The sequence below is a fragment of the Tiliqua scincoides genome, chromosome 7 (genome assembly GCF_035046505.1).
Source record: "Tiliqua scincoides isolate rTilSci1 chromosome 7, rTilSci1.hap2, whole genome shotgun sequence".
Classification (NCBI taxonomy): Eukaryota; Metazoa; Chordata; class Lepidosauria; order Squamata; family Scincidae; genus Tiliqua; species Tiliqua scincoides.
This window is the reverse complement of record NC_089827.1, coordinates 43,317,653-43,345,165: the sequence shown is the minus strand read 5'-3', so window position 1 is coordinate 43,345,165 and position 27,513 is coordinate 43,317,653. Positions and strand designations below refer to the sequence as shown.

General features: G+C 43.9%; 1 protein-coding gene and 1 pseudogene across 1 annotated transcript in view; both read right to left on the bottom strand.

Annotated features, from left to right (window-relative positions):
* LOC136656776 (sodium- and chloride-dependent GABA transporter 2-like) overlaps positions 1 to 23,590 on the bottom strand; it is a 64,767-nt gene extending 41,177 nt beyond the window's left edge. Inside the window, exons 1-4 of the mRNA XM_066633063.1 lie at positions 23,383 to 23,590; positions 10,732 to 10,866; positions 5,311 to 5,451; positions 1,145 to 1,229 (exon numbers count right to left, since the gene is read on the bottom strand). Coding sequence (XP_066489160.1) covers positions 1,145 to 1,229; positions 5,311 to 5,451; positions 10,732 to 10,866; positions 23,383 to 23,590 — 569 coding nt within the window. The remainder of the gene's footprint in view (positions 1 to 1,144; positions 1,230 to 5,310; positions 5,452 to 10,731; positions 10,867 to 23,382) is intronic.
* On the bottom strand, positions 21,310 to 21,428 carry LOC136658237 (5S ribosomal RNA; annotated as a pseudogene).
* Positions 23,591 to 27,513: the final 3,923 nt, after the last annotated feature.

Genomic DNA, 27,513 nt, shown 5'->3' with positions numbered 1-27,513 from the left:
CTGTCCGAGTGGTTATTTCTGTTTTAGATTTTATGTTGTTTTAATTGCTGGAATGATGATAAGCCACCATCGTTAGCAAAATGATTAACAATTGCAGCTGAGTATGGTAAAGAAGAGAAATAAAGAGATTAAACAAAGTGATGTTGAGAATGAAAGTAAGGAGGATGACCAGGGAAAAGAAGGATAAGGAAAGGAGCAAAATAAGAAAATGTTGCTGTGAGAAGGACAGGGATGGCATTAAGATGAAAGAAGCCATAAGAGGACCATGCAGTATATAGAAAGGGAGGAAGATGAAAGGATAGAGACACCAGACATGCATGCAAATGACTAACAGCCCAATCCTATCCACACTTTCCTGGGGGTAAGCCCCATTGACTCTAATGGGACTTACTTCTGAGTAGACATGCATAGGCTTGGGCTCTAAACCTCCTCTCGTCACTGATGCACAGCCTTGCTGATGTCGACATACAAAGTTATGTACAAATGCATGGACAAAATCTGCTTAGCCTACTGAGAAATCCTCCATCTGCACTGCTTCTGAAACCATTCCTTCTTGGTGTGGTCTTATTTGATCTCTAAAAGTCATTGCACCAGACTGTGCAATAGTACATTAATTTATGAGCTACTTGCTGATATCTGTTTTCAAACCTCTGTTCAGTTTTAAGTGAGGATCCATGTTTCTGCAATTGCACAGGTCAATGAGTAAAAGTACTCAAGTTATAATTGTTATTGTGACAGAAGTGGGAAATTCTTTTCCGCCAGAGACAAAGGTGCACCAATTCAGTGTGCCAACGTTAGCTGCCATAGGTGGGTGGGTTATACATTAGTGGTATATACCCACAGATAAGATATGCATTGAAACTTGTATACATTTGTGGTAAATATGCAAATACAGAAAGTAGACAAGAAACCAAAGGACAAATTTGTCTTCCAGTTTCAGAAGAAATTTCACCTATTTCATCATATATACTGCAGGCTAACAGCTACATAGAACAAGATTCCACTCCTATTGAGTTTTGCAATGTTTGAGATCTCTGGACTTTGCACATCTAACAGAAGAATTAGTCTTGCGGCTGATGGTCATCGCTGGGGGAATCTAAGCTCCCAAGAGGATCTAGGGGAGGGGGGGTAGACCTTCACTTACTCCCAGAACTCAATGACTGGGGAGGTGGCATTTTCAGCTGTCACATTTAGAGAAGAGTTCGTCTTCTGGAATTCCACACAGTTCCCTGTAGGATAGATCCAAGTAAAGAGACTGTGAATATTCACAACTGAAATGTGAACCTATGAAATGCAAGTAATTCACCTTCTTTAGTGCAAATCTACAACAAAACTCTAAGCTCAAAAGGATGCTCAGCAAATTGGAGACTGTCAGGTCTGACTGGGGCCCCACTGGGGAAGAAAGTCATGAAGATGACTGGGGGTTCAGTTTCATTTTTCTATCCAAAAGAAGGAGACAACTTATCTCCCAGACAACTGGTTCCCAACCTGTGGTGCTTGGACCACAGGTGGTCCATGAGACACTAAGGAGCACTGGTGGACCTAGAGGGGGGCAAATGGGGCAAATGCCTCAAGTGCCGACCCTCCAGGGGCGCCTCTTGGACCCCCACCCCGCCCTCGAGGAGCGCCCAGGAGTGCTGCCCCCTCCCTTCCTCCTTTATAGGAGGATAGGAGACAGGCACCCTAGAGAGGCACTGACACTCTAGGGCGCCCATCTCGTCTCCTCCTATAAAGAAGGAGGGGAGGGGAGGGGAGGGGCGGCCCAGTTGGCGCCAAGATGCTGCCTGAGAGGCAACTTCCCGCTGCCTCCCAGGATTGCTCCTGAGCGCCCCTGCTCCACCTCTGAGGACATTCCTCAGAGGCGGAGTGGAAGCGGCGTGCACCTCCTCCAACTTCGGAGGAGACTTTCGCCACTTCCCGGCCTGGGGTGCCCCTGCTCCGCCTCTGAGGGTGTCCCTCAGAGGTGGAGCAGAAGTGGTGCGTGCCTCCTCCATTCGGAGGAGATGCGTTCCGCTTCCCAGGCCCCTATGGAGCCTTCCGCACTGCTTGCAAGTGGCGCGGAAGGCTCTGTGGGGGCCTCAGCTGCCTCCTCCATTCCTTCTTGTTTTCAAAGGGGAAACGGAGAAGGCAGCTGCACGGAAGTAATTGCGGTGACGATGACGTCACCGCAATTACTTCCGGGTCAGGTGTGGGGGCGGAGAAGGGGGGCAAAACAGGGTGTGGGGTGTTGCCCTGGGCGCGGGGACCCCCAGGAAGGCCTCTGCTGAAGAGTGGTCCGCAAGGTCTCAGGAAAAAAAGATGATCACCTTCTATCACTTCCAGTGCCTCGCCAAGCAAATGCTCCCCTACAGACCACTGAAATATTATTTGGCTGTGGGTGGTCCTCTGCCCTCTCTGGTACTTCATGGGGATTGCTTACTCAGGAGATGCTTTCCACGGACCATTAGAGAGGGTGGAGAATGGACCATCCATAACCGCAGCTGGCATTTCCAGTGTCTCACTGTGTGCTCCCCCCCTCCATGGACTACCCAATTTAGTTGAATTTTTTAATGTGCAGGGGTGGGGTGGGGTTGCATATAGTCCATGACAATTCCAATTTTTGTCTTACTGGTTTGTGGGCTTCAAAAGGTTTCCCATGTTGACAGCCTAGCTCAAAGTAGAAGAATGGTTCCAAATGATTCTCCCATTGTGGCAATGCTGCAGATGACTGTTCTAAACTAGAACTAGCAACCTGTAGCATTATCCCTGTCCCCATGTTATAGAAAAGGGCAAGACAGCACTGGTGTACCTGGGGGGGCAAAGTTTGCAAATGCCCTAGGAGGCACACTGTGCCACCATCCACTCACAGATGCAGCCCCCCTCCCCGCCACATCTTATGCTATCTCACCAAGAATGGACAACAGCTTGTTTTTAAAAAAATATATACATAGTAAGCAAATGTTGGAATAATTCAGAGGATGAGTGCATGATCGCTATTGTGGGAGGAAGGATGTGCAAAAAGAACAAGGAAGTGGGTATGTAATCTCCATGGGTAGGGAGATGAAAAGGGTGCAGGGCCTGATCATCCATGAGGCCAACTGGTGCAGATTGCAACAGTGGAAGATTGCAAGGAGTCCAAAAAGGCAGTGAATTTGGGGTACTTTTCACCCCAAGTATGCCATTGTCACCATCTCTCTCCAATCTGCTGCCGATGCAAGTCACTGATTCAAGCTGCAATGATCTGCTTCCTGCTTCCTTGAGTGAGAATTGGCTCATTCCCCTCCTTACGAGGCTCCTCACACTCTGTTGTCAGACCTGGAAGTGTGCAAATTCCAGTTTTATTCTCAAGGACATTCTGGGTTTAATGGCCATGTGTGAGAAGAATGGTAAAGGGTTATTTGTTTCTTTGATACTGCAGAGGCAGCCGAACCAAAATGGCATCAGGTGGGGTTCCAGTTTGTACTGTATGCACCTGAAAGGGCTGTGGGTACCCCCAACCCAAAAGGCTCTACCCCAGTGGCATCACTAGTGGGGTGCAGGGGGTGCAGGGCGCACTGGCTGACACGCTGGGGGGTGACGTGCCCTGGGGGTGACATGCTAAAACTGCAGCATTAGGAGCTACCGCATCATGCCATACACCATTGGATGCGGAATGGCCAGCGCAGTGCGGTGCAAAACACAGAATTGAAATTGCTCCTTTCGTTCAAAAGTTATGGCCAAAATACCAGAAGGAAAAAATGCATGGAGCCCTATGGAAACTGAAAGTGAGCCATAGCGCACGTTTACTCATGAGTAGGCATACTTGCTATAGTCCGTCAGAAAGGGCAGGCTGAGAGGAATCCAACGACACCAGAATGGTCCTGATCCAGTGAATGCAGCCCCAAAAAAGCACCCAAGGATGTCCCTGCCTCCCTCCCAGCTGCGTCTATTGAACCCAAAACGAAGCCATGTGGCCGTGTTTACTTGTAGGTGAACTTGCCTTAGTCCATCAAAAAGGACTTAGTTACAAGTAGGTGAACTTGCCTTAGTCCATCAAAAAGGACAGGCTGAGAGGACTCCAAGGACGTTAGAATGGTCCTCATCCAATGAATGCAGGCCTCCAAAAACTCCCAAGGGGGTTCCTCCCTCCCAGCTGTGAGTCTATGGAGCCCTATGGAAAGCAAACTCAGCCACATGGTTGTGTTTACTCATGAGTAGGCAGACATGCCTTGGTTGGTGGTCAGGCCAGGCAAAGGGGAATGTGAGGCCACCAGAAGAGTCCCAATTCGATAGAGCTGGAGTGCAACAAATGCTCCAGAAGGCAGCCTCCCCACCCCACTAAAAAGGACAAAAAAGTGACCTGAACTGGTAAGGGGAATGTTTTCTATTTTGCACTTGAAAAGCCAGGTGGGTCCTTATCTTGATATGCCTGAAATAGAAGAACTTTAAACTGGGCACTGGGGAGGACTGGAAATCTCCCTGATTCTTTTTCGGGGGTTGTTATTGCAGGCAGACTACAGAGTAAGCTCCTTTGACCACTATGGGACTTACTTCAGAGTAGACATGCATAGGATTGGGCTCACAGGCTGCAATCCTACCCACACTTTCCTGAGAGTAAGCCCCATTGACCACAATAGGACTTACTTCAGAGTAGATTCACTTGGTGGAACAGGACTGGCTCCCCCTTATTTAATTATTTCTTTTATTTTAATTTGCTTGATGATGTCACTTCTGGCCATGACATCACTTCCAATGGGCCCTGGACAGATTGTCATTCTAAAAAGTGGGTCCCAGTGCTAAAAATTTGAGAACTGCTGCAATAAGGTGTTAGTAAGTTGACACAGGGTGGGTGTGTGTGAGACTCTACAAGTTTTCAAAATCACTAAAATCAGGAGGAATAAGACCATCATGTTATATATCAATCAATGAGTAATTTCATGCAGAATGCAATGAAGCAAACCACATTGAAATATCTGTGTTCTAACAAAAGGTACAGCCAAAAAACCAGTGGGGGCGGGGTGATGGTACATCACCACACCCCCCCACCTTGGGCATTGCCCGCCCACTGCATGGGGTGATGCACAGGCCTCCTGCACCGGGTGACGCAAATCCTAGTGACACCACTGCTCTACCCTGCTGTGCAACCAATCTCACTTTTTACATAAGGGAAGATTATGGTGAGCAGTATTTCTGCTTCTTCTCTTTGGGGCAGGGAGAAAGAATGTACAGGAGAATACATTCCCTAAGAGCATGTTCCTTAATTAAGATAGTGCTCCCTTTCAAGAAGAGCATTACCCTTGAAAGCATGGTGATTGTTTGTATCCGAAAGGCAAGAGAGAAACTCTGAGCTACCTGTGTTCCATTCATGGTCACAGCTGCCCCATGGAAGATCGATGGTGAATGAGCTGAAGAGGTAAAACAAGGCCCAAGCCAGGACTATAATGTAATAGAAATTAAGGAGCACAACTATCACCTGGGAAGCATAGCCAATTCCTGCAAGAGAAGGGAACCACAGTGAACAAACCACAGAGTACATTTTAAAAATAAAATTAATAAACCCAGGTCATTGATAGGGAAGGTGCCTTTCGATGTTGCTCACTGATAAGAGTAAGACATTTACTGGTCTCAAAAGGGGGAAGTGCCCACCCCTTTCGGTTGGAATACATGCAGGCACAGGAAGTCTACTGAAGGATTGTTGGCAATGTGGGACGTGGGACTAGCGCAGCTTTTTCATTAAAGAAAGCCCTGAATTGCAGTGAACTTGTGGTCATGAAACCCACAGAAGTGACTCATGGATTTATTTTCTAGTGGAATAACTGCACTTCTGGCCTGGACCCAAATTTGGAATGACTTTTTCTGCCCACAGTCCCAGGTTTCTCTATTCCTCGTTCCTGTTGTCCACAAAAAAAAAAATTACTGTACTATATGCTCTTCTCTGTACAATACTTCTCGCCACCAAATCTTTTCCCCATTTTCCTTCTTTCTTAATTTTCACTTTCCCATTCACACTTTTCTCTGCCAGTTGGTGTTTTGCAGGTGTCAAATTTTCTAATGCGTTACCATTCCATAGAAAAAATAATAATAATAAATCTCCTTCTTTTCTCCCTTTCACTTCTATAAATCATAATAGATTTTCCTGTTTTTGAATGCCACAGTTCCAAATTCTGAACTTCTGGCAGCCCTCGTTCTAATCAGGGACAGCGAGTCTTTGATTTAAAGCCAGCATAAAAACTCAATTAATAAAAATTAAACCTGAAAGTCCATTTTGTGGCATCCAACTAACAGTAAAAAGCAGCCATTAGCATTCACCCCATGTTGGTTTGCACTGGGCTTCTTTTTCTTCTGGCAGAGTTTTTCTTATAATTGGCCTAATCAACCCTCTCCCCCACCCGCCATTATAGACCTCTAACATTTCCTTTCTGCTAATATGCAACCCAGAGATCCCTTCTTAACAGTTCAAATTTCTTTTCATTTTGGGATTCGTATTATGTTCTCAATATTAGCACTGCTACCTGCGTAAGAGCAGCTTCTTTCCTAAGGTGAATATTGGCAGTAAGTTGGGGGGGGGGGGTCTAATACCACAGCTTCTATTTAAAAAATGAAAGACTGAAATAGAAGCATGCCATAAACTTCACAAACATTACCTTTCACCCATTTCTCCCCCCAGGTGTACACAGTTGATCCCTGTTGCATATATGCAACGTTGGGCAGAAATAGTTTTAGCAGGTGACTGAGGCTAGCAGGCTCATTTTTCATTGCAAAAACAACAGCTGGATTACCCCCCCCCCCCATTGGGATCAGGATGAAGGGACCGAAATTTTAATCCTCTGTCCCCTTGGTGCCAATCCTGTATGCATCTCCCCCCCCCCCCCCACACACACACACAGCAGCTAGTTGCCTTGGGGAGGGGTGCTTCCCTTGGTGTAGGTGCCAGTTTTTTTCCAAGAGCCAATAGCAGCTGCATCAAGCCTGATCTAGATCAGGACCAAGGTGGGGGAGCAGTGTAGAAGTCCCCCTCTCCCCCACACACCGTAGTCTTGTCCATGGAAGACAAATTTGGCTGGTTATTTACTGAACACTAGCACCACACATGCTTAAAGCTCGATAGTTCCACCTGAGGTGCATCTGCAACTTCTACTAATACCACAAGAAGGAGGAGTGGAGAAGGGCACTAAGGACAGCAGGCCTCCAAGTCAGGTAGAGTGGTGATGTAGGAGGCTCAGTGGCTCATTTTACAGGAAATTTTAAAAAAACCCAAAACAAAACTGGTGAATGTTAATGTTCACATGTGAATGCTGACAATCTGGATTAATTTTGTGTACATCTGAAAATATACATTTCCCAACTTTTTAGACATGCACCTGTGAACACCGATAGTCACATTTAGGTGACTTTCACCAGTGAATCTCCAACTTTTCAGAGGTTCACCACATTTGTCTGAAATTGTTGACATTCAAACATGAATGCAGATACTCACTCAATTTCAGATGTTACTCTGTTCTATACGGGACTCAGTTTGGATGCCCATGGGGTGACTGCAGTAGCCAGTGTACCAGTTTACGATCCAGGCTCTACTTTTCAAGGGAAGGCTGTTTTACAAGTGCCCAAGCCACATACAACATATCAACTTTTTAATAGAGAACGTTTCAGTTTTTAGAGTCATGGCAATGAAATGCCAGCAAATTCATGATATATTGGGGGGGGAGGGGGAACAGTGTTGATCACGGAGTCAGAGCATTCAGGTGCATGGTATGTACATTTATCTCAGGGGGCAGGATAGTGGTGGATTTAGTGTCTATTTATATATTGCCTCTGGGCAGTTATACTCGAGACACTGTGTTCTGCTGTCAACCTTCCTATAGCAAATAATTTGATAAAGGTATGGTATCCTACATGAACTTACATATCATTATATCTGTAAACTGTGGTATCACAGATTAATTTGCAAGGATGACTGAATACTGAAGGAATTGGTTTTGCCCCCACAGGTATAATAACTGAAGATGTTCCCAGGAACTAATCCTCCTTCCAGTATCTTCTATCTATCAAGGTTAACCTGAAACATTCATTGGAGCATTTGCAAGAACAAATCAGCATGGCAGAATCCATGAAAAAAAAAAAAGTCCACTTGGTTTGACCTCTCTCCATAATCATAACTGGGTGAATAACCCTTAAAAGAGAAGTGGTAGCTTGTCATACAACCCAAAATTATTGTTTGTGTAAGCAAGGAAACAAAACATGGTAGGGGGCTTAGGATGGCCCTTATGCCCTAGAGGACAGAAAAATGTATTATTCAGCCTATAAAAGATTCTCCCCATCTTCCATGAAAGATCTTTAATAGTTCCTTTTCACTAACATACCAGCTAGGAATATGTTTTCTTCACTGCAGTTAGTGAAGAGCCAGCATGGTGTCGTGGCTACAGTGCTAGATTTCTGCAGGGGAAACATGAGTTAAAATCCTGTAAGAAGCTGGGGGCCTGTACCTTGAACTGAGACTTCCAGCAGCCACTTCTAGCACCATCAGTGTCCTGACCCTTCAGCATGTCAGGCAGATTAAGCAGTCATGGAGCAAGGGTTGAAGATTTGGGAGGAAGGAAGACTAGAAATGGCCAGCGTGTGGTTATCTTATCATCAAGTATGTTAACAAAGCTGGACTTCAGAAAAGAAATGAATTTGGACTTTGGACAAGAGGTGAGCCATGTTTGCTCAGCAGCTGGGAAAGGCCATGTTCCATCTTTATACTCATAGACTTTCTGCAATGTTTCTTAAGGCGGTTCCAATACCAATTTGAGTGCAATGGATAACTTTTTTCTTTCCCAGTTTATGGAAAAGTTGGAACTTGGGGGGTCTCATCATGGCCAAAACTTTTCTTGTGACCATCAAGTATTTATTTGAGATATTTATATGCCACCTTTCCTATCTGTATTTAGTGTTCTATGTACCAAAAAGATTTTACACAAGCAAAGCTAGTAATGTGTGTCCATTTCCCCTTGCCAGTACTATTATTACAATCACTGTGTGCCTTTGCAAACAATATGCCCATAAGTATATTTGTATAATGAATTTAAAATTCTTTGAAGATAAATCATGACTAGCTTAACAAATGTCAGTAGGTGGTATATTACTTTACCCAGATTCCCAAGTTAAAAACAGCAGTGGTGGACCACGAAGAAGGCAGGGAGATAAATGTGCTGAGTGCTATGTCCACAAGCGTTGTGGACTGTGCAGGAAGCATTCTGAGGCTTCTGATGCAATTTTAAGCGGTACTTCTGGTTTCCTGGAAGGGGAAGCCTCAGAATGCTTCCTGAATCGCTCCCAACGCTGTGTGAGGCTCTGTAGAGCTGAGTAAGAATATGGAGCGGAGCAATCCAGGGGGTACTATCATGGACTTTTGCCCTGAGGCATGTCAAAGGGCAGGTCCATTACTGAAAAACAGCACCTTGAAACATGATGGGTAACAATGGGGAGCCAGTACAGAGACTGGAACACTGGTGTGTGATAGATCAGGAGTCACTTTTTCCACCATCTCTGGAGCATCCACCCCCACATCCCATTAAAGTAGCTTGTCTAGTTTGCCAGAACAGGATGAACAATCTTCAGCCCTCTTCTGCTCCCAGCAACTGGTATTCAGAAACAGACTGCCTATGAACCTGAAGGAAACATGTAGTCATCATGTCTAGTAGCTAATGATAGCTGTCCTCCATAGATCTAATTTAAAAAAATCCAGGCTAATTACCATCACCATTTCTTACAACAGTGAATTCCAATAATTAATTATTGGCTACCTTTTGTCTCTCTATCACTAGCTGCCTATTTGCTTCTAAACAAAATTCAACTTTCATTGAACTGTAAAGCCCTGAATGTCTTGGAAGATGGGTAGCTTGGGTCCACTGTTGGGTCCACCTCCCATACAGCTAGTCCACTGTTATGATCTTCCTTGGACACCCTCCTTAGGATACCCTGACCTTGTGAGGTGAAGTGGCATGCCTTTAAGAGGGGATTGGACAAATTCTTGGAGGAAAAGTCCATCACAGGTTACAAGTCATGATAGGTATGTGCAAGCTCCTGATTTTAGAAGTAGGCTACCTCAAAATGCCAGCTGCAGGGGAGAACACCAGGACGTAGGTTGTGTCTTGTGTGCTCCCCAAAACACTTGGTGGGCCACTGTGAGATACAGGAATCTTGACTAGATGAACCTTTGACCTGATCCAGCGGGACTCTTCTTATGTTCTTCTGTTCTTATCAACAAGGGAGGAGCTTTTGGCTTTGATACCTCCATTATGGGCTTTCCTTCCCCATCTGTTTACTCAGCACCCTCTTTGGACTCATTTTCCACATGTACCATGAACATGAATATGGTAAGAGGCAGCAGACTTCACCTCCAGTATGCATGCATTCAAAGACAAGCAGAAGGCTCCATAGAATCAGGAACACTGCTTTTTCACCATACGTATATTCATCGTACACGCTGAGGCTGAGCAATGTGGTCTATACAGGGCCACAGTGGGCTTATTCTGTGAGCCTGTTCCTAGCACGACCTTTGCATGTTATGGCTTTGGAATCTCAGTCTTTATTACTAAAACCATTTCCCCATATCATGGAGGCCTTGTCCATTATTTCACAGATCCTAGATTCAGTTTTTGCTGTAATGTTTGTTCTCCCTGATGAAGAACACTGAATTCCTTTGTTGTGATGGCTGCTCTGATAAGATGGCTTTCTGACAAGACAGCCAATGATGGGGGTCACAACTGGTCCCATCACACCCCAACTCACCTTCAAAGAGAGGGCACAGTCTCCGCCAGGCAGTCACACCTCCCTGACTGGTATACTGCCCAAGTGCTGTCTCCAGGAAAAACATTGGGATTCCACAGGTGAAGAGGAAGATGAGGTAGGGGATAAAGAAGGCACCTATGGAAATGGAAAGGTATATATCATACATGGGTAATATACAAAGGTATACAGGTGTTCTACACAAACTTGCAAAACAAGAATATATCATGGTATTAAGCCTGTGCAGGTTCTCTAGCACTACTGCATCCCAAAGAGAAGGGACATTCAATTTTTAAAGGACATTCTTAATATACTTAGGGCCTAATCCTATGGTCGCTTGCATTCCAGCAGTACAGGGCACTTTCCAGTGACGAGAAAGAGAGGCCAATGTTGCATGCTCCTGGGCTGCTGCCACAAACTGACAGTGATTTCCAAAGCCTCTATCAGCACCAGTAAGTTAGAGGCAGAGGCATGTCATCGGCAGGGAGGGGAGTAACAGGGCAATAAACTGGGGGCTTATTCGGGGTAGATCTGGCAGCAGTTGTGTGCGCCAGATCCTATCCCCATTTTTCAGCCAGTCTTGCCCCCGACTCTCCTCAGGCTTGTGCCAGCTATACAGCTGGCATAAATATTTTCCTTTATCTCTCACAGGCCTCCTCATCGGTCCCCTACCAGAGCATGTAGCACATGCTTCAATGGCACACCTGCATGGTACAGCATGGCAGGGGATAGGACTGGCCTGAATGTATGTCATAGATAGAAATCTAATCAAAAGTTTATGAATTCTGTAGTTCTGAAACAGTTTGGTGGATCCCATGTTGTTAACAATATTAACTGACATTCGCATAGTGCTCGAGAATATTAAAAGCACTTTACAAGCACAATCTCAACAAAGCTTACAACGACCCTGTAAGGTAGACCACAACACATCATCCCTTTATTATTGTAATCGTTTTGCCACTGAGGGAGCTAGGCCGAGTCCGTGAAAACAAAACAAAATCCACGAAGGCCACCCAGTAGGTTCATGACAAAAAAATGAGATTTGAACAGGGGACAGCATGGTTGTTGAGCAGTCTCTTCAGCACTCTGTTCAACACACTCTCAGCTGTAGCAGCTAATGACATCCTCTCTTCTTCTAGAGCAGTGGTTCTCACACTAGCATCAGGACCCACTTTTTATAATGAGAATCTGTCAGGACCCACCGGAAGTGATGTCATGACCGGAAGTAACATCATCAAGCAGGACCATTTTCAACAATCCTAGGCTGCAAACCCAGGAGTAAGTCCAATTTACTATCATTTTTAAAATAATATACATAGTAGCTGGTTAAAAGTACGTCTGTAACACTTCCCAAAATGCAGTAACATACTTGTAGCATTAAGTCTAATATATTAAAAATAAAATATTGAAATGAATGGGGACCCACCTGAAATTGACTCACGACCCACCTAGTGGGTCCCAACCCACAGTTTGAGGAACACTGTTCTAGATGCCTCTGTGCCCATCCCAGTTTTCTTACCTTTCTGAACTTACAGGGCCAGTGTCAAGGATCAGTCTGCCTAAGCAAATGCCAAGGACCACACTCTGCAGAGAGCCCAACTCCAAGATCCCACTTACTGCTGCTCCTGTTGCTCCTCTTCCTCATCATTACTATCTGTATTCCCACCCATTCCACCCTTTCCCACTGGCCTTGAAGGGGTGAGTGAGTGGACAATGGCAGTGAGACAGTTGCTGCCACTCACTTACCAGTTCTCTCCCAGGCATGTAACCTGACAATAGCAGCAGCAGTCGGCAGCAAGGGGGAGGTGGCCCCACCAAAAGAGAGGGCCGATAGTATAGGTGTGTCAACCAAGGGCCTTCCAGGACCTGGAGTCAGTAGTGCTTACTGACTACCCATCCAGGCATCTGGCTACTTCCAAGAACCATATTTCATGCCCACCCCCAACAAAGCCATGTTGTGCAATCTGAGAAAAGGAGAAGATGTGTGGCAATTGCAAACCAGCTGCAGCCTTGCAAGAGTGAAGTACTTCTCAGGTTGTTGCCTGCAAAACATGGAGATGCCAGGCTGGCATCCGGTGTTTGAATCCTCTCAGGATGGTATGGGCCCATTGGCCAAGTAAGCAGGTTTTATCTGGGTCTGTAAGGGAACCCATTCTTATATGTTCAAAAAATTACTATTGTTTTCAATATTTAGTGGTGGAAAAAGAAGTTGATGGCCTTTTTAGGAGCTGGTAGGCCTAGGCTTTTCCATCTGTCAAACGCTTACTCACAGTGCTGGCCCATCCACAAAGCCAACTGAAGCAATTGCCTCAGGCAGCACATTGGTGAGGGGTGCCCATCTCTGTCCACCTATTTGCCTCCAGTGCTCCTTCTCCTACTCCTGGACGCTGGGGGCTAAGTCATGAATTGTCAAGGACCAGAAGACTCTACCCTCAAGTAGCCCTATTCTAACCTCTGTATGCACTTTAATTGCAAGCTATTTCAGGAGCCAAACTTGGCTGAAAAGCAGGATATAAACATAATAAACACATATTAAATATCTGTATTTTAAAGCCAATGTTCCTTTCAGTGATTGATAATGGGCAATATATTTGATTCTGGGTACAGGATTTCACAGTGTTTCATATTATTCTCATTCTAATGCTATTTTGCAAATGCCATAATTTGATAGCTAGCATGCAATAGTAGTTAATATCTATCAGTATCTAATAATGGATATGAAATATATCATGCTTGATGTGGTCAAAATAAAAACAAACCAAGAGATACTAATCAGCCTTTATGATAATAGCACCAGTATATTCAGAGGCATTCCAACTGGTGCCCCCCCCCCCACATTTTACAGATAAGAAGAGCCTCTACTAGAAAATGGGTGAACTGAAACCATTGCCATACCTTCTACTAAATCATTCTTCCAGATTTGGAAAGCTAATGGACTCTGTTCTTTGGTTTTAACTGCCAGTTTGTCTTTCAACACCATCTATTCTGACACCAAGCCAATATTTAACTAAGTAGAAAATTACAATTAACTGTAGTTCACTCCTAAATTACCATAACGGTTACAGCTTTTCGTTGGACGGGGCTCCCTTCCCTTTGACTGAAGTCCACGCTAGACTGGCATGGCAGAAGCCTGAAAAGCAATGGGTGATGAAACAGGGCAGGTCTCAGGCTGCTTTCCTGTGTTCCTGTCCAATAGTAAAGGAGGTGGTTTTTGCTGGCAGCAGAAAGCAATCTCTTGTAGTCATGTATATCAGCACCCAATTGGTAAAAAGGCACATATCTTTTAGTGTAATAGACTGTGTCCTGTCTCCTTGGAAGTATTACTTCCCCTTGCTGAAGGAGGAATGAAGGGTCCACTTTAAAGGTGCTGCGACAGGATTTAACACACACACACAGACACACACACACACACACACACACACTTATGGAAGTTTTCTCATGTACAGCATCACATTTGAACCAGATTATTGGTATGTAGGCGTGTAATGTTAGCACTTCAGGAGACCATGTCCTACACATACACCATCTTAGCATGCTAACACTGTGACACCAGCAATCCGGTTCCGATGTGACAACGATCACATGGAACCCCACAAGCATTCAATTTTTACACAAACAGCATCATGCGACTACTGAATTCAGGCTCCTCACACATATGGGTAACCTAATATATTTATTTACAGAATATATGAATCCTTGACAGGACTCCTTACACTGTCCTGGTCTAAAGGATGAGATGGAGGGAGTGTTTGGGCTATAATTAAGCAGACAATGCACGATGAATTCACTGAAGACAGTGCAGTCATCTGGTTCTGATGCAGTTCTGCGGAAAAGCTCTGGAGAGCCACAGGTTTATGCCTCTCTCTCCCTTCCCTCATCTCTAACAACCCAGAAAGGGGGAAGTAACAAATGCACAGCATTGTGTTCCCCGAGGACCTGTACAATTGTGAACCGTTGCAAACTTAGTTTATGAAAACAAATCAGGGTCAAACTGTGGTTTGCTACCCTGATTCATTAACAAACTAGATATAGAACAAGCCAAGCAGATGTTTTCATAGTGCTTTTCTCATGCACACAAAAAAAGTGAGGAGAAGCATATGAGCCCACAGGTAACTGTGATTGAGCGTTGTATCTGAACTAGATCAGTTGCAGTAGCAATTTTGTCTTGGCTTCCAAATAAATACAGGTCATCCTGGTTCCATTCCAGCACCCCCTGGTTGGCAACCTTCAGTCTCAAAAGACTATGGTATAAGCCTACAGCACCTGGTATTCCCAAGTGGTCTCCCATCCAAGTACTAACCAGACCTGACCCTGCTTAGCTTCTGAGATATCCTGTTTGGCTTTCCCCCAGTTTTGGATAATGAAATTCACGGATCGTGGGGGCGCTGTAATCCTCCAGAGGCAACAGGAGATGCATTCCAATTGCATCAAAGATGTTCTGAGGCCCGGGGAGGAAATCAGAAATTATGTTTTAGCCCCATATAACGCCTTCTGAAGCCCAGTTATTATGGGGACCTAAAAGTTCTGGTTTTCCTCTCAAAACCAGAAGTGACCTCCTAAGGCCTCCCAAAGGGCTTAGAAGTGTTCTGAGGGCCAGCCTCCCTGAGCCTCAGAACATCCTGCAACAGAATTTGAAGTGCTATTAGACAGGATGGTGCAGTGGTTTGGGAGTTGGACTTAGATCCCCGCTTGGCCAAAAAGCTTCGTGGATGACCTTGAGCCAGTCACTCTCAGCCTCACCTACCTCATAGGGTTGTTGTGAGGACAAGAAGAGTGGAGGAGCTATGTACACCACCCTGAGCTCCTTGGAGGAAGGGCAATATAAAAATGTGAAAAATATATTCCCTTTTCCTATAAAATATGCTAGGAAGAGACCCTATCAAAACTTGAGTGCTATAGCAGCCAGAGGAGAAGTGTGGACAAAGGGAACAGTGAGATAAGTGGACTATGCCTCAAAGCTTCCTACATGGAAGAGAACCAGTCAGATTATGCTCATATACTTTCTATAGAGGCCACTGTCCATTCCTGAAATATGCTAAAACCATTGCTGTTTTTATTTTTCCTGAGACAAATAACATTTTAAATTTCCCTTCATCTCAGTTATGTACTCTTTGTTGACTATTATCAATTGAAATCATCAGCTGCTTGATTCTAAGCAGTGACTCAAAAGGTTGGATCCCAGTAGTATGTTCCTTTGTGCTGTTGTAATTGTTTGGTTGTACAATAAGATCCAGAACAAAAAAGCAGCGGGTAAAACAGATGTGGGTATGACCCTGAGAAAAACACACAGAGAAATGGCAAAGGGTTTCCAACATCTTTGAGTCAGAAGCACTGACCCTGAGAGAGAGTCTCACGAAAGCAGAAGCCAAAACGCAGCATGGGGGAAGAGCTTGTCTCTTCTGTAAAGTATTTCATCAAGTTCCAACAGGAAGCTGTTCTAAAGCAAGAACTGTAAAGCACTTACAGAGTATGTTCAGGCTCAGACTTTTGCAAGTTTCCAATTCCCCGGCACTCGGAAACGCAATAAGAATTTCTCTGTAAGTGATCCCATGAGACAAACTGTGTGTGTGGATGGAATGCTGAGTGCTCTGAAGAACTGCAGGCTAGTCTTCCCACTTGCTATATTTTGCTAAATAGGATAGCAGCCCTGTTTAACACACATGGAACCTCCATTCACCCACACACTCTGAGGTCGATCCAATCCTCCTCCCCCCCCCCCTTACTGGTGCAGTTGCAGTGATCAGGGGGCTTTAGCAGCCTCCCAATCCACAATGGGTCTCCTCAATTTCGTTAGCATATGTCAGAAGAAAGAAAAGGGATAGCAGCAGGGAGGCTGCTGCTAAAGGCCTTTGGCACCAGACCCACTTCCCGCCCACCCACCCCCCTTGGCATTTTTCAGTCCCCGCTACCACCACAGTTACTCATGTGCCTTCTGAAATCCAGAGTCTAAAAGTTGGGTAACTTAAAACACTGTAAAAGTTAAAAACACTGAATTCGGTCCTGACTTCTGATGGGCCAAAGGCGCATACTATATTTTTATATTGATATATATGTAATATATATCATGTAATATAATATATAGTATAAACATAAACATAATATATAGTATATTGTTTTTTGACTTTTTACCAGTATTTACAACTACTAACTTGCTAAACAGTTGGCAACTATGGATAACTTTGTGCATTTGCTTCGGCATGTGAAAGGTGAGCTAAAAAGGATATAAATTTTTGTAAAGGTGAGCAGGATATAAATTTTTAAATAAATGCATAAATATATGAATCTAAATTTTCAGTATTGCTTGGCCTCCAGACAAAGGTTCGGAATCAGTCAGATGCAAGGCATAACATACATCTCAATTTATCAAAAACTGCTCCATGTTTTAACCTTCTGATTGAGGGGAAAATAGCAGCTGTCTTCTCATTGATTTTTCTCTGCAGTTTTTTTGATGTCTTCAAATTTTATGATATAAACAATATTTTTTCTGATTGAAATTTCATGTTTTTTTAAAGTTCTGTATGAAGTTCCACTTTTTTACCATATATGTTCAATGTCTTTTCAAGAAAGCAGCAAATCAAGCCAAAAATAATAATTGAAATAAAAGAAAGATAACATGGAGAGTGGGTGGGTAACCAGTTTGAAATTTCTCCTGGGGGTTTATGAGACACAACCAGTGAAGAACCTCTGATCTAAAATGTAGTGAACCTGGGCATGCATGAAGCAGCCCTAGGGCAACCTCACAGGAGCTACACAAAAGATCAGATCTCTGCTACCTCCTTTGCTTCCTTTTTCCATTCCAGTTTTCATATCTTCTGGTCTCCTGCACCCTATGCTCGGAGCAGTACATTCAACTGTGCTCTTCCTTTCAATCCCTTATCCAAATGAACTTCAAAACACGTTTGCTAGCACTTTGTTCTGAATGTGGAAGACTCTAAAGGAACACACACAGGATTGTAAATTGGATTAACAGTCATTCCCTAGAAACCTTACGGCCACACTACATCCAACTTCAAGAAATACAGTTTCCTTGTGTGCATTTTTGTTTGATTTAAAATAGATGCAGCAGCAGGCCTTATCAACAATGGCAGCACAACCCAGAATGCCACCCGATGCTGCCCCAGGTCCACTGCCTCAGCACAATTTTTTTTTAATCAGTCGCTTACTGTGCTAGTTGCACAATTTTTTTTCAGTTGTAGATGTGCAGGACTTCCATGTACAATTTAAGTGGACTGCATGAAGGAATGCGCTCCTAGTTCACATTGTCCCTGTAAATCAAACTGGACTTCTTGGAAGTTGAGGTGAAACCATGAGACCAGGGAACCTTAAGTACTATAAGTTCACTAAAATATTTCCGATACCATAAAAGTACAGCAAGAGGCTGAGGTGTTTCTGGGGTTACCAAAACTCCAGGAATCCACATAAATTTCTAAGTGACTAATGAAAACCACCCAGGAGATTTTAACAGGGCCTCCAATAAATTCCAACATTACATCATATTGGAAGAAAAAAGTCCTCAGAAATAGCTTCAGTCAGAATTGGCAACTTCAGGTGTTTGTGCTTGTACCATTCCAGAAGCAAAAGGTTGCAACTCTCCTTTCTCTGCTTCTCTCTGAAGGGAAGTTGTGGGAACTGCTGAGAGACTAAAAGCAGGAACTCAAGGCAAAACGAAGTTTAGGAACATTCCAGACTCGCAAAAACAAGGAACGCTCTCCCAACTAATCCCACCTCAAAAATAAAATTCTCAAGCAGGAGAGAAAGAAAAACAAAAAGGAAAGCCAGTGTGAAAGTAGCTAACTGGCTAATCCCCTGCATGCCGTCAGGATGGGAAAGCGGTTTAGGTAGGCCTGTGAGGCAAATCCAAGAGATTTCAAGCCAGAATTTAACACCTATTCACTAGGAACTCTATGACTACCAAGCCCTCTTAACCTGTTTTCCTATAAAGTTCTAGAAAAGTAAATACAGTAAATAATCATCAAAATAAAAAGGGGGAAATAGTTGACCTTTCATTATTCTTTTCCACACAAAAAAACACACACAAAATGAATCAGTGGCAGATCACTACTTTTGGGCTTTCTGTAAGTAAGTATTGTAAATGAAACCTGTATGTAATATACTACAAAAGCCTAGGGATTATTCTAACTGAAGAAAACACCTAGTTGTTTTATTCAATTTAAAATCCTCCTGACGTCAATGGCTGTAATTTTTACTTCAGGATACCTGACTGAGATGAACACATGTATCTCCCAACAGCATTTTATCTCACCAGTGGCAAAGGCTGCATGCAGGGATGGAAATATTGCTTGGCTTCATTTTTGTGTCAAAATATAAGGCCTTTTTCCAGGGGTTTTGGTTGCTTAATTTGTGGGGCAGAGGGGCAGGAGAGAGACTGCGCAACCATTGGTAAATCTACCCACACAATGTGCCTCAGCTATGAGTGCTTCCATTGTGAGGTAAAATGTTTGTATTCAAAACCAGTGCTCAAACCAAGTTTCTAGATAATTAATATTCTTCCTGCAACACTCTAGACCAGAGTTTCTCAAACTGTGGGTCAGGACAAACTGGGGACCAATTTCAGGTGGGTCTCCATTCATTTCAATGTTTTATTCTTAATATATTAGACTTGATGCTACCATGGTATGTGACTGCATTTGGGGAAATGTTACGGACCTGTACTTTTAACAAGCTACTATCTATATTCTTTTAACAATGATAGTTAATGGGACTTAATCCTGGGTAAGTGTGGGTAGGATGTAGCCTAGGATTGTTAAACGTTTTCCTACTTGATGATGTCACTTCTGGCCATGACATAACTTCTGGTGTGTCCTGACATATTCTCATTCTAAAAAGTGGGTCCCAGTACTAAATGTGTGAGAACCACTGCTCTAGACTTTTTCCATTAATTGCTTGGATTTTTTTCTATTTGTTTTGTGTGTTTCTTGTTAATTTTTGCCATTTTGTGTCACTATGTGGTGAGAAACTTGGGACACATGGATTTATAAGTAAAAACAATAATATTTATACAGTATATCTTTTGCTATGAGGAAGGTAGTTTTACAAGTGTGATAGGCACCTCTTTAATGGAGTACATGACATCATCATTGACACACACTGCAAGTCAAGATGCAAGTCATATCTACCTTGTGAGGACATTTCACTGCCAAACGGTGTGTGTTTTGTCTTTTTGCACACAAAGCCCAACTACATGTTACACCTGTCACCAAGGTCAGCATCCTTGTGGTTAGCGTATCTCTTCCCTTCATGATGTCTAGGGCTATTTACCATGGTATCTGAGGAAAGGAGTCATTATTCTGGTCTTTTATATTGCTATTCATAAAATTTTATAGCAGTGTACATAAAACCATGTAATATAATCCAATAACACAGACCAACTAAACCAAAAAACAGAAACAGAATCAGCCCAAACAGAATAAGGGCAAGAAAGATCCAAAAACAAAAGTCCTCTGAAAACTGATAGCCTTCAGTTGCCTCCTTGAGGGAGGAGGCTGAATAACCATCTTTTGGGAGATAATTCCATGGCGTCAGAGCTGTCATAGAGAAGGCCCTGCCACGCTGTCTTGCAGGCTTCTTGGGAGGTGGAAAGGTAGATAATAAATAAACTTTATTTGTATCCGCCCTTCTCCCTGAAAGGGACCAACATTAGAAACCTTTAGTAAATAAATATAAAAACTGAAGCAAAACTTCTCAGAAAAACTAAAATACTGTGTAAGGGTGAGGCTCATATGGGAAGAGGCGTTGCTTGAGGTCATCCAAACCAAAGCTGTTCAAGACTGAAAAAAAATCAAACATAGCCTGGAATCAAATTGGCAGCCAACAAGGCAGCCATCTCAGGAGAAATATAGGAAGGCCAGTTGGCAGGTGGGATACCATACTCTACACTTGTAGAAGCTTCGGAATCATTTTCAAAAGGCACCTCCACACAGAACAACTTTCAACAGTCCAATGATCTACAAGTCACCAAAATACGAGTATGTATAACAGTGACTGAGTCTCTACCACAGTTACTACCAGGAAATCCAAGGGCAGTGCTGGATCCTGTGCTGAGGTGAGGCCAACACAACTCCTTCCTAGATGCAAGAACTATGCTTCCTAATTTCACTAGCCAGGACTCCCTCTTCAGGCTTCACTTCCCATTTACATATCTGTGGAAGGAAAACCTCTTGGACTCAATGCTCAGAGCCAGCTGCTGCCCTCAGAAGCAACCATCATATGTAGCCAGGCTCTTGGTCCTCCCATCCCCCAATCCCTGGGGCTAACTTTCAGGGCTATTGCAAGAGTTATTGAGATCATCTCTTTGCAGCGTTTTCAACCCTTGCAAATGCATCATAAAATGCACAGTATTTTTATTCTTCTTACATATTCGTAGCCTACCCAGTTTCCCCAAGGTGTAAAGCGTAAGACAGAGGACTGTTCACAAAGCAGATTTTCTGTCCTGTGAAACCTTCCCTTTCTCATAAAAAAACTACACATGTATCACATTCATGCTGTCAAATGCTTTTCATATACACTTGAAGGCTGCAGAGGGCATGGTTGGCAACCTCCAGTCTCGAAAGACTATGTATAAGCCTACAGCACCCAGTATTCCCAGGCAGTCTCCCATCCAAGTACTAACCAGGCCTGACCCTGCTTAGCTTCCAAGATCAGACGAGATTGGGCATGTGCAGGGTAACCCTTCTGCATTCTTTTTAAAACATATTTGTTCTTACACAATGATGAAGCTAAATCTCTCGGGTTTTCTATATAGCAACCAGACCACTATAGCTCCCTTTCCTCCCTTCCCCCTCTCCCAAAACCACTTAGTGGCTCCTTTTTGCTACAGAATATCCCAACTCTTAATATCTGGTGTTCAAAATGAGGAATGAGAACAAGACACCTTGAAAGAAGACAGATCATTTTTAACAGCATGGTGTGGTGGTTACAGTATTGAATGAGGAACAGGTTCAAATTCCTACTCAGTCATGAAGCTCACTGGGTTGCATTTGGCCAGCTGCTATCTTTCAGCATGACCCAGGGCTGTTCTGCGGATGAAATAGAAGGGGGACAAAGAGACCCAGGCCCCTGTAAACTGCCCTAAGCTCTTTGGAAGAGAATAAATATATAAATAATTGCTTAAGCTGTACATTATGAATGAGTCTCAGACCACCAGGATATCTAGCTCAGGTGGTATTTCAAATGTGAAGTGGAATGGCAGAGGACAAATGTTGAGAAACATTGGCCTACAGCACAGATGAAATGCACATAATGTAACTCTGCTGCTGAAACCAAGTGCATCTTGAGGAAAAGATGGGCACATGCACAACAAATAAAATAGTAAGCTTAAAAAGCAGAGTGGCTAGAGCAAATCAAACACAGTGCCAGAGATCCATGATCCACTCTTACAAGTTTTTTTTTGGTTTAAAACTCTGTAAAGCATCCACAGGGAATTCCAATTCTGATCAGTGCAGGGCCAGCTTTTAGGAAATTGAAGAGATTTTGCCCACTTGGGCCCCGTACATGGTGGGGGCCCCACATTGCCCTTCTGTCCACTGCTGCTTCCGCATGGCCTGAAATTGGGTCAGTCTGGAAGCAACTCCTGCCCACCACTGCTTCCAGTTGGCTCGAAATTGGTGCCATGTAGACAGCAGCATGCGCACCTCATTCTTTCCCCATCCTCACAGCTCCCATCACCATCATCTCCCCTGTCTCACTCCAGAGTGGGCTGCTGCAGATAGGGCAGCGACAGGCAAGAGTTGGGGAGTGCTGGAGGCCGGGCATGTGCTCCCTCCTCTCTCCAACTGACCTCCCAGGTGCTTGTTCTGCACAACCACTAAAGAGGTAGGAGTCCTATCTACTTGCACAGAAGTAGCAGATTTTTTTTTTCTTGCTCTGACTTCATTCAAGCTAAGAGCTAAAAAAAATTAGTAGAGGGAGCCCTGCAAAATTAGAGGAAACGCTGCAAAATTTTTCCAATTAAACCCCACAGCTCCTAAGGCCGGCCCTGGACCAGTGCAATGGTGTGTGTGTGGGGGGGGGGGGGCAGGGACAGCCAGTTTTCTCCATGTTATTTTCCTGATCTAAATTACCCCCTGAAGCTACTGTTAATTTAGCAGCGGCAAAAATACAAAAAAGAGTGCAGGGGATGTACACAATTTAGATTGGTGAAAATGATAGCAGTGAAAGGGTTAACATATTCTCTTCCTAAGTATTGCTGCTTCAATCAAAACCTGCTTTAAAGTTTAAAAAAAAAAAGTTGAAGTCATGGTCCTTCCACATCCCAATCAAGTTGACCCTTGGAGGTAGGAGGTGTGGGCTGCACCACCTCCTCACACAGGGATCAGCAATTTGCACAAGAACTTAGCTACCTCTGAACCAGGGGCTGTACTGGGGCAGCGTGTGGTAACACGAGCAAGGATCCTGGTTGTGAAGCTCAGTGGGTGGCCTTTGCAAGTTTCTTCCATTCTCTCCCTCTAACCTGCTTCATGGGGGTGTTGTGAGGATAAATGGTATATAAATCTTCTGGCAGGACTTTTTCCTATGCAGACCTATGCAGACAATGCAGACCTGGGTGTGGAAATGTTCCCTGAATTGGTGAGAGAATCTCATCCTGGAGATGTTTATTACAGAGGTGTAAATGGCTAATACAAAGGCTGCACTTACCGCCACCATTCTTGTAACAGAGATAAGGGAACCGCCAGACATTCCCCAAACCAATGATTTCCCCTGCCACAGACAGTACATATTCCAGTTTGTTATTCCAGTGTTCTCGTTCCAAAGTTTGACTCACTGCTTCTTTTCTCTTCTTTTCCCCGGCAGGTTGCGTAGGTATTTCTCCATTGACAACTGCTCCAGGGACTCTGCAATCCATTCCACCTTCAAAACACCAATGCTACCTTTCTTTTCCCCACTCTTAGGCTTACAACACTTGAAGCAAATTATGGGCTGAAAGAGAGAAGCGAGAGACAAATTCAGGGACACACTCGAAAGTTCACACCCCAGTTTGCCTTGCTGACAACAGCAGGAGATGTTGATGTTCCTCGTGCACAAGATGTACCCGTAGACTTTTACTGAGGTGGGAGCTATTTACTTTGGATTAGAAGAACACTGTCAGCTTAATTTTTAAGATATTTCATTTCAAAATGTTCTGGTTTCTCACAGAGCATCCTTTCAGCTTGCTGGTGTTTTGTAAACCACCAGGTATTTTATTTATTTACTCCCCTTTTAATTTCAGTTGTGAAAACAATGCAAGTGGGAATACAGCAACCCTGTTTGCTTTTAGAAAAGTGAACTCAGAGAGACTGGGTTCAACATACTTATCTGACCATTTTTTATTTATTTTTATTTCATTTCACAGAGCTCAGGGGGCTGTATACAGCTACTCCCCTCCTTTTGTTCTCACAACAACCCTGTGAGGTAGCTAAGAGAAAGTGACTAGCCCAAGGTCACCCAGGAAGCTTCATGGCTGAGGGGGGATTCAAACTTGGGTCTTTCAGGTCTAAGTCCACTTCCCAAACCACTACACCACCCTGACTCTCCATGTGTATATGTGCCTGTTATTGGTCAATTTCCAACTGACGAGGTCCTCCCATAGCCTGATTTGCTATTCCCAACAAATGTTTCTGTAGTGTCTTAACACTGAATGGCCCAAGTGTGTTTTCCCACAGACATATATGCAGGGAATATATGAGAGGGAAACAGGAACATGCTCACTGGCTATGCTTCCCAACATCAGAACACATACTTTCCACATACTTTGTGTATCTAGTATTTGATGTGCAAAGGTGACTTTCAGATGTACACCTACATGCAGTTAGTTACATGACTGTACATGATGAATGTAGCTCAATAGTAAAGAATATGTTCTGCATGCAGAATATTCCAGATTCAAACACTGACACCTCCAGGTTTCACTGGGAAATATCCCTGTCTGAAATCCTTGAGGGACACCACCAGTTGGTGTAGACAATACCGACCTAGATGGCTTCAGTTTAAGGCAGACTCCTCTGCTCATATATTGCTACAAATTCAGGACTCTTAGATTAACCAGTGTTCCTGAATGCATGGAGAAGCTAAGTGTACATAGGACCCAGTGCCTGGTGTGCAATTCTTCGTGCATTCTCTGCTTGCGTGAGGTGGGGGAACAGTGAACGGCCCTTGCATTTGACATTGTAACACACCATGTGCCTGTGGTATAAACTATGCACAGTAATTACTGGGGAAAGGGTTGTTTCAGCTCTGAGTGTTTCTATATCTCATTTCAATCTGGTGAGCTAGCAGGTGTATACCGACAGTGTGGCTCTCCACATTGTAAAAAAAATCACAGGGAAGTGAAAAAAATTCTAGAAATGGATTGGATCTCTTAGAGCTCAATTCTATGCATGTCTACTCAGTAGTAAGTTCCATTGTGTTCAATGGGGCTTAACTCCCAGGAAAGTGTGTATAGGATTGCAGCCTTAGGCCCAGATCCTAACCCACTTTCCAGCACTGGCATAGCTGTGCTAGTGGGATGTGTGCTGCAGTGTGTGTGCTGCTAGTGGGATGTGTGCTGCCTCATGGAGGCCTCCTCAAACTAAGGGAATGTTTGTTCCCTTACCTCAAAGCTGCATGGCCCTTATGGAAAGTGCTGGAAAGTGGGTTAGGGTTGTGCCCTTAGCCATGGAAATACGTGTTCAGCATTTCAGTATTTCAGTGTTCTGTGTTCAGAACACTGTATTTCAGTATTTCTGTGTTCAGTATTTCTGTATTTCAGTATTTCTCGTATGTTTTTGTTCTACTTACTGGATTTCATCAAGTGACCTTTGATTCTCTTGTCCAAGATGGCACCATACTTTATGCAGCAGGGATAATTGCTGAGAATATCCATCACCTCACACTGGTGTAGATGGCATACCCAGTAGAAATGTTCCTGACAACTGAACTAACAGCCCAATCCTAATTGGGGTTAGTGTGGCACAAACATGCCATGTTTGCGATGACCCATGAACAAGCAGCACTGGCAAGAAGAGCCTGTACGTTCGACCGGCACTAAATCCAGCAGAATGGCCACTGGTGGTGGTAAGTGCAGCGCTGAGTGGTGGAAGGGCAGGGGGAATAGTGGAAGAGAAGAGGAGATGGGGTGTTTCAGGGCCAGGGAAGTGTAGGTGGGGGTGGTTCAAATCCAGGAGGGGGCTAGGACAGCAGAGGAGGCCTTTGCCATATCCTAAACCCCATCCCAGGCCTGAAAGCCCTACATAGGGTTTCTTGCACTTGTGCCAGCAATTCAGGCCCACTGCGCTAGCAGTGAATAGGGTTGGGCTGCAAGACAACCTTTTAAATAGTGGTTCTCTTATATTACTAATGTCCCTATTCATCCCAGCATCTTGTCCCCCTAATGTTTCTTTTTAGATCATGAGCTCCTTTGGGATAAGAAACCATCTTTTCATTTATTTCACTATGTAAACCACTTTGTGAACTTTTTTTTTTTTTGCATCATTTTCTGCTGTGGATGAGCATATTCTACTGAGCACGAACCTATCTATCTCAGTATTGTCTACAATGACTGGCTCTCTAGGGCAGGGGTGTCAAACTCATTTCATATAGTGGGCCAGATAGCATTCATAGTGCCTGCCGAGCGCCAGAAGTGACATCATTAAGCAGCAAGTGACATCCTTAAGCAAATGGCCAGAAATAAGCACTTTGTTCTCCCACAGAAACTCATTAGCTGCAAATGACAGATGAGAAAATGTGCAAATCTTGTTCATAATTTCAAGATATAAAAGAATCCAATTATCATGCTAAGAGAGCCCAATTTTAACAGAGGGTGGATAAATGGCTTCCCACATCTGGCCCACAGGCCTTACATTTGATACCCCTGCTCTAAGGTTTCAAGCCGGGATCTATTACAGCCCTACCTGGAGATACTAGAAATTGAACTTAAGGAATCATAGGTCAGTAGGAGAGCAGGTACTCTTCTACTGACCTATGGCATTCACCACTGATCATGTAGCATTCTAACTGTATTAGGAGGGTGTGAACCCCCATTTTGAGTCAGGCCTAGCTTGAAAGGAGCCAGGCCCAATTCCAAACAGGGCCAGACTTATCTCCTGCTCAAAGTCTCACACCACCATTACAGTTTCATTTACTTACTCTTTGTAACATTGACCAATCTGGGTTCCTTGCTGCATGAACACACATGCTGCACACACACAAATTTATTTTCAAGATTTATACCTAATCTTCTTGCCAAAGCCTCGAAACACCCCATGAAAATCATAGCACAAGTTGTAAAGTTGCAGAATTGTTGTCCATCTTGACACTGCAGGTTTTGCTGTGCACTGCATTTGTTGGCTTCAACTTTCACTGCAAAAGTACTGGGCTGCTGGGAGGGGAAAGACACAAAATAGTCCAAAATCTATTTGCCTTTTACTGTTCTGAGCCCGTTTGCAGTTATTGTTCCCGAATCCACTCCTCCTTTGGAGAATAAGTTTCTATTGCCCAGCGTCAGAATCACCATGGCCTGCCTTGTCCCATCCTTGAGCAATTTTGTCACCTGCCAACAAGACATTTGCCTCACTCCAGCACTTGTGGCATCCAATTTCCAGGAAACATCCTCCCAGCCTCACCCACTTTCTGGCACAGCATCACGGTGGTGTTACGTTGATGTGGTTACAGCAGTCGTGTAAAGTGTGAACTATAAAGCCCTCCAAGGAGAGGGAGCCAATTCATTTATGCCTAATTGCTGCAAACTTTGGCAGAGAGGGCTGCAAATAAGAAGTTAATGAAAAACACACACATTTCCAAATCTTTGTACAC